The 14,009-nt window shown below is 49.6% G+C and overlaps 1 protein-coding gene across 1 annotated transcript in view; it reads left to right on the top strand.

Annotated features, from left to right (window-relative positions):
* The window catches only part of LOC308359643 (uncharacterized protein), a gene marked incomplete at both ends in the record, with an annotated part of 123,851 nt that overhangs the window by 49,288 nt on the left and 60,554 nt on the right, over positions 1-14,009 (top strand). The window contains 6 exons of the mRNA XM_080830851.1: positions 3,050-3,230; positions 7,792-8,003; positions 9,564-9,752; positions 10,172-10,311; positions 11,258-11,420; positions 11,529-11,615. Of these exons, the coding sequence (XP_080686977.1) occupies positions 3,050-3,230; positions 7,792-8,003; positions 9,564-9,752; positions 10,172-10,311; positions 11,258-11,420; positions 11,529-11,615 (972 nt within the window). The remainder of the gene's footprint in view (positions 1-3,049; positions 3,231-7,791; positions 8,004-9,563; positions 9,753-10,171; positions 10,312-11,257; positions 11,421-11,528; positions 11,616-14,009) is intronic.

Raw genomic sequence — 14,009 nt, forward strand, 5'->3', positions numbered from 1 at the left:
ATGCTAGCTTCTGGGGAGACACGTGTGAGATACTGTTTACCCTTAAGAAGCTGACAGGGAACAGAAGAGGGAAGGGCAGAGTGGGCAGTGATGAGCCATTTGTTAATGCCAGGCTATATTTTCAGATACGTTGTTTGTATTATTTCATTTAACCCCTGTGAAGTAACTAACCACTCTGCTCATTCTGCTGAGGATAAATTGTGTAAACAGACTCGTCTGAGGTCTCACAGCTACTATGTGGCAGGACTGGAATTGAAACTTCTGTAGGTCTCAGTGCACACCTTAGGCTCTTAACCTCTCGGCTGGGCCGGATTATGCCAGAATTAGTTGACTAGAAAATAATTTATTCAATGATTAGTCAAGATGAGAAAAGACTTCCCAGTTTATTCTATGGTATCATCCTGATGCCGAAACCAGACCAAGACATGAGAAAAGAAAAACTAAAGACCTCTTCTAAATAAAGATACAAAATCCTCAAGAAAACACTACCAAACTGAATTCAGCAATGTAGAAATAGAATTACACGATGTGACCAAATGGGGTTTATCTCTGGAATCCAAGGTTGGTTTCACATTTGAAAATCAGTCAAGGTGTAATATACCATATTCATGGACTCATGGAGACCACATGATTGTCTGAATAGAAGCAGAAAAAAAGTATTTGGCAAAATCCCGTACCCTCTTGTGATAAAAACACCCCATAGAGTAGCAATGGAAGAGCACGTCCTCCCACTGATAAAGACCAACTATGAAAAAACTATGGCCAGTGTCATACTTCATGGTGAAAGGCAAAATGCTTTTCCTCTAAGATCAGGAAGAAGAACATCTGCTCTCCCCACCTCAAGTCAACATTGTCCTGGAGGTTTTAGCTAGGGCAGTTAGGCAAGAAAAAGAAATACAATGCATCCAGATCGGAAAGGAATTAGTAGATCTATTTCTGCTTATAGATGACCTTATATGTGGAAGGCCCTGATGAATCCACAAAAAGATATATTACAGCTGATAAACGAGTTTCTCAAAATTGTAGCAGACAAGATAAATACACAAAAGTCAGATGTCTCTCTCTACACTAGCAACGAAAACTGTGAAAATGAAATTAAGAGAAGAATTCCATTTGCAATAGTGTCAAGAAAGGATAAACACTTCAGCCTAAGTGTAACAAAAGAATGTAACCTTAATACTCTGAAAACCACAAGACATTGTTGAAAGAAATTAAGGCAAACTGAAATAAATGGGAAGGCATCCCAGGTTCTTAGATCGTAAAACGAATGTTAAGATGGCAGCATTTCCCAAATTCACCTACAGTTTTGCTAGTCCCTATCTATCGCTATCAAAACAACATGATTTCTTTTTGCTGAAATTGACAAGCTGATCCTAAAATCCATATGGAATCCCAAGAGACACAGAATAGCTCAAACCACCTTGAAAAAGAAGAACAGAATTGGAGAACTCATTCTTTCCAATTTCAAAATTGACTACAAAGCTCTGATAATTAAGACAGTATGGTAGTGGCATAAGGATAGACCTAGAGACCAGTGAAGTACAATTGGGACTCCTGAAATAAACCCTTGTATTTACAGTTAGTTGATTTTGGACAGGGCTGCCAAGACCATCGAACAGGGGAAAGAATAGTCTTTCTCCAACGAGCGCTGGTACCACCGGATTTCCATGTACGAAAGAATGAAGTTGGATCCTTCCCTGATACCGTATATAAAAACTAATGCAAACCAGGTTGTAGAGACCTAAACTGAAGAACCGTAAAACTCTTGGAAGAAAACTTAAAAGTGAATCTTTACAATCTCAGAGTAGGCAAGGTTCCCTGAGCTATGACACTAAAAGTATATTAATCAACAACAAAAATGGATACACTGGGCTTCATCAAAAGTCAAAAAGTTTGTGCTTCCAAAGACTTCATCACAAAAGAGAAGTGACCCACAGAATGGAAGAAAACATCTACAAGTTAATGATGGATAAGGGATTCTCCCCCCGCCCCCCGCCAAATATAAAGACAACTCATACAACTCAACAAGAAAAAGGATTTGGGGGAAAAAAAAAAGAAGGATAGGTATCTCTTTACAAAGGGTAGACACACCGCCAATAAGCATATAAAAAGATGCTCACCATGATTAGGGAAATCAAAATCACAGTAAGATACTAGTACAAACCCACAAGCAAGGCTAAAAACGAAAATGACAGGGAGTGTTGGTGAGAACATGGAGATGTGAGAACTCCTGTATACTGGTTAAGATCATAAAATGGTAGGACAATATGGAGAAACAGTTTGGTGTATCTTTAAAAATGTTAAGAACAGAGTTAACCATATGACATAACTGTTCTACTCCTAGGTCCTCGAGAGAATTCAAAACCTATGTTCACACCAATCTGTATGGATTATTTATAGAGTATTATTTGTAAGAGGCAAAAAGGAGGAACAAAGGCTTCTCAACAATAAATGGATGGGGGCTCCTGGGTGGCTCAGTGGGTTAAGCCTCTGCCTTCGGCTCAGGTCGTGATCCCAGGGTCCTGAGATCAAGCCCCGCATCGGGCTCTCTGCTCAGCAGGGAGCCTGCTTCCTCCCCTCTCTCTGCCTGCCTCTCTGCCTACTTGTGATCTCTGTCAAGTAAATAAATAAAACCTTTAAAAAAAATGAATGGATAAATAAAATACAGCTTATCCATACATAGAATATTGTTCAGCAGTAAAAAGGAAAAAAGTGCTGATACACACTAGAATATATTCCCGTGTGAATCTTGAAATCATCATGGTAAGTGAAAGGCACCAGACACAAAAGGCCACGTGTTACGTGATGCCAATTATATGAAATGTCCAGAATGGGCAAATCCACAGAAAAACAGAAAGTAGATTTGTGGTTTCCAGGGACCACAGGGAGCAACTGCGGTTGGGTACAGGGCTTCTCTGGGAGTGGGCTGGGCAGCTCCTGATACCCGGGGAACCCAGCCCAACCCCTGGCTGTCGTGGTGAGCCGGTGGAATGTTCTAGGTTGGGAGCTGACTGATCTGATGAACATCTCGAGCATGGCTGTCCTCCAGTTTGTGCTACAGGTGCCTGACAGGCAGGTGAATTACCGAATGCAGCTGTATCACTCAAGCCTTCGCCAGCCACACGTGGAGAGCAGTACACACCTGAAGGTGCAGTACAACGGGCGGCTGCCCTTCGTGGCAGGTTTGCAGTGGAAGGACACGTCTCGCGCTACCCTGTGGGAGTGGGAAGGTGAGTGTCATCTAGGGGAGACTCTTGGGCTAGCAGTTAAGATTTGTGGTCCCCAGGCTTTTGCTCAGGCTCTGCCCATTACCTGGAATAACCTTTCCTTTGCGTTGGTCTGGCCGTCAAGACTCAGACCTTCCATATGTCTCGTGACACTTACAGTTCTATTCTGACAGCTTAGCCTCGTTGACGGAGCTCTGCGCTCCAACCCTTTGCCTGATTTTCTAGTCTTCTCTTACCCCACTTTACCTGTTGCCTGCTATCTGCAGCCCCACTGGCTTCTTTCCCATTCCTCCAAACATACCACAGGGCCTTTGCAATTGCTGTCTCTTCTCCCCGGAATACTCTCTCACTTAAAAAAAAAAAAAAATGGATTTGCCATAGTTTATCCTTGAATTAATTTTATTTTTCTTGCAGTAATATGTAGTTTGAAAAGTAAAGTAGAAACTACGAGTTGGTAGTTGTTGAAGGGGGTGAGTATTATGTAGGGGTTCATCATGTTATGTTCTGTACTCATGTACATACCTGAAATATTCTTTAAAAGTTTCTTTTAAAGCTAGCGTATAACAAATACAGTAATCTCCTGTTTCATGTCTTCCTATCCCAAGTTTTGCCTAAAATAGCAACCACTGTAAACTGTTAGCTCTTTTTTGTTAAACCCTTTGGCTCTTAAAATACTGTAATTATATTGTTATTTCTTGATTGTTCTTCTTTAGGCATTCTGGATATATTTCTAACCAGAGAGGATGAGAATTTAACTCTTAAACCAGCCTTTTTCGCATAATTATTTCCCTTCATCCCCCTAAGAGAGTTGGTCAGTGAATAGTCAATGTTACTTAATTGTGACTGTATAAATGTCCTTCATAGCTGAGATACATGGTATACTAAGATTCTAACTTTGTGTTTTTCCTGGAGTTATAATTGTCTTTTCCCCATTTGACTAATTTTCTAGTTTTCTCTTTATAGTTATTCCCCGAAGTTTTAGTGTAAGTACAAAACTTTTTCCAGGTGGTCAGACACATCAGATTATGTATCAGCTTCAATTAGTTCTTGTATCTTTCTTGGAGACCTTCTTCCTGGATCCTCTGTCTTTCGGTTCCGATGTAGACCGGTTGCATAGCTTTGGTTCTGGGTCGTCCCTTCCCCATCATCCTGGGAATCCCTTCCACTTCCCTGGGTCACTGTCCTGTTCCTTGCACTCATGACATCTTCTTTCTTGGTTTACCCTTTTGTTTTGATGGAGCACATCTTCTAGCAGCTTCCCGGAGGGAAGTGTGTTAGTTTCCTAGGGCTGCCTTACCAAAGGACCACAAACTGAGTGGCTTAAAAGAACAGGAATGTCTCCTCTCAGCAATTCTAGAGACTAGAATTCTGAGTTCAAGGTGTTGTCAGGGCCGTGCCCCCTCTGTTACCTGGGTAGAATTCTTCCCTGCTTTTTTCCTAGCTCCTGATGGAGGCCGTTGCTACTTGGAGTTCCTTGGCTTATAATGACATGGCTCTCATCTCCATCTCTGTTGTCACATGGCTTTCTCCCAGTATGTGTGTGTGTGTGTCTGTGTTTAGATTTCCCTCTTCTTCTTTTTTTTTTTTAAGATTTTATTTACTTATTTGACAGAGATCACAAGTAGGCAGAGAAGCAGGCAGAGAGAGAGGAGGAAGCAGGCTCCCCACTGAGCAGAGAGCCCGATGCGGGGCTCGATCCCAGGACTCTGGGATCATGATCTGAGCTGAAGGCAAAGGCTTTAACCCACTGAGCCACCCAGGCGCCCCTGATTTCCCTCTTCTTATAAGGACACCATCCTACTGGTTTTAGGACCCAGTTTACTCTAGAATGACCTCATCGTAACTACTTACCAAATAAGGTCACATTCTGGGGTATACTGGGGGGGGGGGATGGTTGGCATTTTGTATATTTTTGAGAGACACAATTTAACCCATAGTGGAATATCACCCTGAATGTTTTAACTGTCTTCTTCGTTCTACCCGGGTAATTTGGCCGAGTAGAGAATTTTAGATTTCCCCTTGGGATTTTGAGGACATCGCTCCGGTGTCATTTCAGATCGTTAAGATCCTATTTCTGGTCCATGATCCTTTTGTACGTGTCTACTTTCTCACTGTCTGGAAGCTTTTAGGAACTTCTTTGTATTCCGAGCGTCTTCAGATCTTTTTATCATGTGCCCTGGTGTATGTCAACTTTCATCCATTGTACTGGGTGCTTCGCTTAGACCCTCTCAACTTGGAAACGTCATGTGGGCCTGGGTCATTGGCTTGTACCATCTCTTGGATAGTCTCCGTCTTTCTGGATTCTGGAATTCCGGTTGGACAGATGTTGGTCCTCAGAAACCGAGCCTCTGATTGTCTTTCTTTTCTCTCTCTTGTTCTATCTCCTTATCTTTTTGTTGTTGTTGTTCTGTTTTGAGGACGTATTTCCTCAACTCCATCTGCCCCCGCTTCTACTACATTTTAACTGTGACTCTCTTGTATCTCCAAGAGCTCGTCTTGGTTCCCGAGAGTCCTTTTCTTACAGTGTCCTGCTCCGAGAACACAACTCCTCTTACTTCTCGAGAGAATACGTTACAGACCTGGGGGACTTTGAATTTGTTCTCCCCGAGTTTCTCTTAACTTTTTTTTCGCTGAGTTCCTATTAGCGGCTTTCAAGTGTCGGGCAAGACTTAGGTGTGTGCTGTGTTTAAAGACTGGCCACTCAGCCCTTATTTGCAAGAAGCTCTGCATGTGTTTGGGGGAGCACTTTGGTGGGGTTCTCTGTTGAGCAGTCGAGAAGGGAGCCCTGCGGTCTGTATCCGTGGACTTTTCTTTTTCATTCCCTTCTTCCGCAGAGCATGCCCTATGGGAGGGATACAGCAGGGCAGGGCCCTGGGCCACTCTATTCAGCATCTCCCTGTCCTCAGCTGGGCAACTCACCCCCTGGTCTCCTTGTATCTGGTCTGCCTACCTCCGGGCCTCCCTGCCTCAGTTTCCCCAGACCGTAAATCTCCCATCTCCAGCAGGTGGGAGGTCACCCTTCCCTTTGACAGACTCCCACTGCTTTTCATTAAGGTCCCTGCTCGATTGTCACTTCCTCATGAGAACCTTGGCTGACCTGGCCCGATCCTTATCAAACCCCCCCTTTATTTGCCTTTATGGCACTCAGCATTTTTTTTAAAGACTGTATTTATTTATTTGACAGAGATCACAAGTAGGCAGAGAGGCAGGCAGAGGGAGAGAGAGGGAGAAGCAGCCTCCTTGCTGGCACTCAGCGTTTTTTACCTAGGTCTCCTTATATGTTTATTTGTTCAAGATCTGTACTTCCTGCCATCTGACACCTCTGGGCTACAAGTTGTATGAAGGCAGCAGCCGTGCCTGCTTGTTCACTGCTCATCCCAAGTGTCCCAAGCAATATTGGGTGAATTAGTCCTTAAAGGGATTGGGGTATTTATGACAAAATACGAGACCTGCTTTTAGTGAATCCTGGAAGGGCAAAAGGTTATGTTGATTGTCACCTTTTTGATGATGATGTTGGTGATGGTATTTACTCTTTTAAAAAAAATGTTATTTATTTATTTGAGAGGGAGAGACGGTGCATGAGCAGTGGGGGAGGAAGCAGAGGGAGAGGAAGAGGGAGAAGCAGACCCTCCACTGAGCAAGGAGCCCAATGTGGGGCTTGATCTCGGGACCCTGAGATCATGACCTGAGCTGAAGGCAGATCCTTAACTGACTGAGCCACCCAGGCGCCCCAGTATTTGCTCTTCTTAATGAGTGCTTCCTCTGTCCCAGTACCCAGTGAGCAGTCTTCCTGTACCCATTTGCAGATAATAGCAGCAGAGGCTCAAAGAGGTCACAACTTGGAAATTAAATGCCACTTTCTTCATTACCACATACCTGTGCCCCCTCTCCAACTTCTCTGTGCATGTCTTTTGTCCAACATGTCCCTATGAAAAATTGTCAAGCCAAGGGCACCTGGATGGCTCAGTGGGTTGAGCCTCTGCCTTCGGCTCAGGTCACGATCTCAGGGTCCTGGGATCGAGCCCTGCATCGGGCTCTCTGCTCAGCAGGGAGCCTGCTTCCCCCTCTCTCTCTGCCTGCCTTTCTGCCTACTTGTGATTTCTCCCTCTGTCAAATAAATAAATAAAAGAAAAGAAAAAGAAAAAAAAATGGTCAAACCAGAAAAGTGCAGTGGATCATATCGGTAATGCCAACATGCGGTCAGCCCAGATTCCGCTGCTAACATGGTACTCCCAAGTGTCTATCCACTTATCCATCCATCTTATTTGTTGGCACAGTTCAAACTAAGCTGTAGACCTCTGTGCATTCACCCCTTAACTAGGGTGGAATGCATACGACTCCAGGGTACCATTGAATGAGGTTTGACAGGTGCACACACCTGTGTCGCCCCCATCAAGATTCAGAACATGACCAGCATTCTGTAAAGTCCCCTCCGGTCCCATCCTCGTCATCATCAGTTCTGACACATGCCCACAGTGGCTGTGATGAGGCTACGGGGGCCTCTTGGTACCTGCCAGTAGCTCTTTTCCTACTGGTTGTACCCGCTTCTCTCTACCTCTTGCAGGAGCCTTGAACCTGGACAGTCCATGGCTGACAGTCTCTGTGGCTCACAGGCTGTACTGGCCGCACCGACCCACGTTCCAGGCTGTCCTGGAGCTGACGCTGGGCAAGGCCTGGACCCTTAAGAACCTGGTGATGAACGTGGACTACAGGAACCAGGGCCTCGGCATGGAGGGCAGGATCCACATCTACACCCGGGCTACCACTTACCTTCGGGTGCGCATGCTCGGCCATGCCCCCTGCTCCCCTCCCCGCCTGGGGACTCCTTGCCATTTAGAACTTCTTGTATGCAGAGGGAGAAAGACACCCAGGCCTGATACCAGGCCACAGATGTGGGCAGTTTGGATGACCCAGGGTTGACAGTCCTCAGAATTAGTTGCCAAGTGAATTTGGGAGAGTGGACCGCCCCGCCCCGCCCCCTATCTCAGTTTCCCATATTCTTGCTTAGCAGCTGATAGATTAAAATACGAAAGCAGGTTGAAGGGGAACTCGGAAACCAGTAGATAGGAGGCCTTTGCCGAAAACCAGAATGAAAACTTCAAGGTCGTAGGTCAGTTTCACAGCAAATGCTGGGTGTAATTAATTGGTTGTGCTTCTTTGCACCTGTTGGTTCTCTGAAGCATAACAGTTTGGAAGAAAATCCGCCCATGAAAGATGCCCCAAGGGTCACCCAGGGAGGCCTGGCGCATAGCCTCTCCCCATGCTGGGATGACGAGTGGACACAGCAGGAGGTCTGGGCCTGACTTGGACCCAGAAAGAGGCAGCTCTGTGGGTCCACCTGGGGACAGCAGAGTCCCCTCTGAGGCAGGGCTGAGTGGTATCAGGGTGGGCTCAGCCAGCCAGCTCTGGCAAATCCCCCACCCAGGGGCCTCACGCTGGCCCGTCCCGGGGTGGGGGGAGGGCAGTAGAGATGGAAGCATGTGTCTAGATTCCAGAACTAGTTTTCAGGGGGAACCGAGAGATTTGCTGACAGCTTTGGTGGTGATTGGGCAGTGGGGAGGGAGCGCAAGACAGGACCTAAATGACCCCAAGGTTTTAGCGCAAACAGCTGGGTGGAAGGAGGGAACTTCCACTGAAATGGGAAGCTGGCAGTGGGGGGCCTGTAGGTTCTGGGGGGAACCCAAGGTCTGGGGCCCATGGGACAAGGTGCTGTGGAGTTCTAGAATGTGGCCAGGTGTTCAGTCTAAACCCCGTTATGACCCCATCACTTTCACTTGGGAGGCCCTGAGCCATGTGAACAGGGGATAGTAGCCTCCGGGGTACAGGCACCGTGCTATTCCTGATGGGGCTTGTGCGGGGCGGTAGGCTGGGGTGCCTGGCCCCATGCAGGGCTGTAGTGCTCTAACTCCCTGAGCTCTTCCCAGGGCTCTGAAGACCGCAGCGATGATGCAGGGAGAGAAGGCCACCCACCGGTGCATGTCCCTCAGGACACAGAGACCCTGCCTGCTAATAATAGTGGCCCACTGAGATCATACTCCTTTCTGAGCCAAAGAGGAGAGAGGGGGAAGGGAGTTATCTTCTCTAATAACTGATACTTCAGATTCTCTCTTGGCTCAGGGCTAAGAGATGGAGGGAAGCGTGTCCTTTTTCCTCAAGACACCGTAGGGAACACCCCATTCTTCCTGGACTCCTTAGGAAAGGCCTCACAGAGGTGGTATCGATGGGGTTTTGAAGGACGAGTAGGAGTTCACCAAGTGGGAATGAGGAGAAAGGGCATCCCAGGGGAGGGCATAAGGCGTGCAAAGGCTTTGGTTACCTTCCCCTGGCTTGCTGTAGGTGTCCATGGTGACCACCGTGGCCCAGAGCCTCTTCCGCAGCCGGAGTGAAATAGAGTCAGCGTGGACTGCCGCGGTGCAGAGCGAGATCCACGCGGAGAACAGCCAGGACCTTAAGATACTTCACTGCTGGTTAAAGGGCCCCGTGCAGGAGATGAACCTAACAGCTGCCTACAGGCACACGGAGCAGGTGGGTCCAGGCGGGCTCTGCTGTTGGGAGACCCTCAAATCCTTCACCTGGGATGGGAAAGCGCTTCGTGCTTGGCCTATCACTCTGGGCCTTCCTGAGCTCAGTTTCTTTATCTGTAAATCGGACCCCAGCCATATTAGCGCAGACCTTGGAGCAGAGCTCTGCCTCATGGAGCCAGAAGCCCGAGACCCTTTCCCGCTGTGCGCCTGGGGAGGTCCAGGCATGGCCGTGCACCCATGTGGTCTCGGGGTCTGCTCTAGGGCGAGACTACGGTCCCGTTCAGCAGCTGCTTCTCAGGTCGTCACTCCCGGGATGAGGGGCGGGCAGTGGGAGCTGCTCCTTGAACCCCTGGGCACCATGTGTAAGGAGCTCAGTCCCCGCTGGGCTATCCTCTCCACCAGCCTGGTCCTTTGTTGCAGCCCCGGAAGACCCACGTGTCGCTGACGGCTCTGGTGACCAGCTCCGGGGGCCAGCCTCGGGGCCTGGAGTTGGAGGGCAACCTGAAGGAGGGGACGCACGACAGGAGCTTGTACCAGAAGCAGGGGACCTTCCTCCTCAGGTCCGTGGGGCCCCTTCCCCTTATGTGCAGCATCTGCCAGTCCTCTGATTCTGGGTCCCAGGGGACAGGGTGAGTGATGCTACCTGGGAGGCCCACGCTGGCCCACAGGGCCCAGGCTGAGCCCAGAGCTCAGAGACTAGCTGCCTGCCCTCCTCGAAAGTCCCTGCATCCCTGGCCCCCTTCCGTTAGGATGCTTAGAGACCTGGGAGCGGAAGTCTGTCCTCACCCCAGTTCCTGGGGTGATCTTTCCAGTTCCTGGAGGTGCGGCTGGTTGAACAGGTTGTTTCTGTGGTCGGGGGAGTGTAAGGGGGTGGGGAGGGGGTGAGATCAGCAGACCTAACCTCGCCCCCAGCCTGTGACCAGACCAGCTGCCTGACCGTAGTCGTCTTCTGTCAAAACAGCAGTAACCACAAAGTGACAGCAGCCGTCATCTGCAGAGACCTCATTCCTCTGTTCATTTCGCTCCGATTTGCTGAGCACCTCCTATGTGCCAGGGTGCACTTTTCTAGGAAAACAGGGAATAAAAAGGACAGAGCTCCTGCCCTCAGGGAGCTTGCATTCACCGCACAGACATTATCTCAGTGATTCCAACCATTGTTGGGAAGGGGGGGGCTTGTATTTGAACCCACATTTCACAGATGGGAAAACTGAGGCACAAGGAAGTCACTCGCATCCTCTGCTGCCCAAGGTAACAGACCCCAGGGGCTGTCCTTGGGTCTCTGCTGCCCGAGGGTGATGAGGACCCCTGCTGTGCCCAGGTCACCTGGTTGTCGCAAGGGCGTGGCAAAACGGTAAATGAGTGTGAGTTGGCGAGACGCAGGGCTGATGTGTGTCCTGACGTTCTCCTCTCCGTGACAGGCCTGCTCTGAGCTCCTGGCACCCTGTTGGGCCCTGACCCTGCCAGTCACGTTAACGGCTTCGGCCCACTCTCCCCTCTCCATGCCAGGCACGCCTTGCCTCTGCCCATCCCGCAGAGTCTCCTCCTGCAGAAGACCTTCACAGCAGATGGGCATCACCAACGAGCCTCCTTGGAAACCAGGCTCGTCCTGAACAGCCAAGAGGAGACCCTGCAGACCATAGTCCTGGGCTACCAGGCCGGACACCCCTACGTGAGTGGGCTCTCAGCGCAGCTGGGGAGGGGCCTGGGAGCAGGGGGTGGCCCCCATCTGTCGCCGACCCGTCTCTGTATGTGTGTGCACGTGTGGACTTTCTTCCAGGTCTGTGCAGGCCTGACTCACCCGTACGACGGCAAGGCCATCCCCAGGAACGTGGAGGGGTGCGCCGTGGCTTGGAGCCAGCACGCCGTAAGTGAGCAGACCCCGGGGACCGGGCACCCCAGTGGTCCCCGATCCAAACTGCCTTCTCCTCTGAACTAGACAAGCAGCACGCTCTCCGGCTTGGGTTTTCTGTTCCACCCTGCCCCCGCTGTTCCTGCCTACCTGACGGCCAGAGGGGGTTTTCCAGTATGTCAGAATTATTCTACTCCTTGTCTCTATAGGAAGACCCCAGCCCTGCTTCTCTGGTCTCGCTCAGCCTCCAGACCACCTGAGACCACTCTCTCCCTTTTGCTGCCTCTTTTCACTCAGCCTCCTTCCGGTTCCTCAACCGGCTCTTTCCTGCCCCAGGACCCTTGCGTGTTCTGTGCCTGGAGCTGTCACTCCCTCAGCTTTGCCTCCTTCCCTTGTACGCGTTGCTGAGGATCTGGCTCACACATCCTATCTTCCAGGAAGCTTTTTCTGGCCCCAGACCACCTCCCATCCTCTGGTCCTGCACACCCCATACTTCTGTTTCTAGCACTTTTCACACATCTCAGTCCTATTTTGACATGATTCTTTAACCAATCACTGTTCCCCCTGCTAGTCCCTAAGATCCGTGATTGGGACCGTGTCTGCATACTCACACGACGGCCTTTTATTAGGTGACGCTTTGCAGATGTTGCCTTTTTAAAAATAAAACTTGAAAGCCTGGGGCCACCCTGTGTCTGGCAAGGCCGTTGGTGCCGTTTTTCCAAACAGCGTTTGCTCACTTTGTGTCTCTGGGTCACATTTTGGTGACTCCGGCAATATTTCCCTTTATCGTTATTATCCTGTTGATTACGGTGATCTGTGATCACAGCTGGCTGAAAGCTCAGATGATGGTTAGCGTTTTTTTGCAATGAGGATTCTTCAGATGAAGATACGTACGTTGTTTCTTTAGTTGTGTGGCTAGTACACGTTTAATTGACGACAGTGTAAACCAAACTGTGGCATGCCCTGGGAAAGCAAGAATTTCATCTGCCTCGCTCGTTGCCAGACTCGCTGTATCGGGGTGCTCGGGAACCAAACCCACCCGCGCCTTCGTAGCACAGACACATTCTAGAAAACACACAAGGGAATGGACACGACTGTGTTCCGATCAGACTTTTGCTTTGGGCTAACTGCTCGTGTGCCCCCCTCTCCCAGATTTGTATGCTGAAACCCGAATGTGAAGGCACGGGGAGGCGGGGTCTCCGAGAGGTGGTTAGGTCATGAGGGTGGAGCCCCCCTCCCCCTGACGGTGAGCTTTGTGGCCACCTTGTGAGGGCACAGAAAGGAGGGAGCCACTTGCCAGCCAGGAAGAGGGCCTTCTCCGGAATCCAACCCTGTTGGCGCCGTGGTCTCGGACTTCCAGCCTCCAAAACTGGGAGGAATAAATTTTGGTGTTTCCACCGCCCAGTCTATGGGAGTTTTGTGAGATCAGCCCGAAATGACAAAGGCAGCTTCATTTACAAACACGAGTTCAGCTTGGCTCCCCGGCCGCGGCTCTCGGACCCCGGACTTAGAGGGTGTTGGCATTAGTCATCCCAGGAGTGAAATTCATTTTTGCCCATGTGCCCGTGGTGAATGAGTCCACGTCTCTGGGCCCCCGTTTCCTGGACAGTAAAACGGAGACGGCAGTACGGTTACATCTCTCGGGCTGTAGTTGTGGGGACCGAGACATAAGGTAATAATCTGCTTCAGGTACTCGACACGCGTCCACTCGGCCCAGACTCCTTCCTGATCCTCGGAGGAGTAGAAGGCCTGGAAATTAACCTCATTCTCCAGCAGGCATTGATTGAGCACCTACTGTGTGCCAGGCCCTGGATGAAGAAGTTCGTGGTGGATCCTCCCTCATGGGAGATGCAGAGGGCTGCTGAAGGATGAGGGGGGACCACTGTCGAGCCCAGAAACCTCCTCCTAGGGTCCCTTCTTGCCGCACCAGTTAAACAGGGCTGTGGAGGCCGCCAGAGGCTTGGTAGCCAGAGTCCTTGGAGCTCCTGAGAGGAGACAAAGGACAGAATGACAACCCAACACACCTGCAGAAATGCCTCCCCATGGTGTTGAGTGTTTTTTTTCTCCCCCCTCCAAACCGGAGATCGCAGAGTCTGACGCCACGGGCCAGGTCTAGCCTGCAGATGTGTTTTGTTTGGCCTGGTTTGTACTTCACATTTTTCAAACCATCATCCCCATTTAAAAAGCAGAAGATTTGGGGGCCAAACCCAGATTTCTGCTTCTAATTAAAAAGAAATCAGAAGGTCGGAAGCACGGGGCCTAAAATCCCACCCGCCAACAGGGGGCGAGAACCGAGTCGACGGGGACCCTGAGCGCAGCTGGATTGGGCTCTCCGTGCTTTCAAAAACCCTGTCTTTGTTCGACGACACACATTTATTTTTCTCTTCTTGGGCTTTTATTTATTCCTCT

Source organism: Martes martes (genome assembly GCF_963455335.1).
Source record: "Martes martes genome assembly, chromosome: 18".
NCBI classification, from domain to species: Eukaryota; Metazoa; Chordata; class Mammalia; order Carnivora; family Mustelidae; genus Martes; species Martes martes.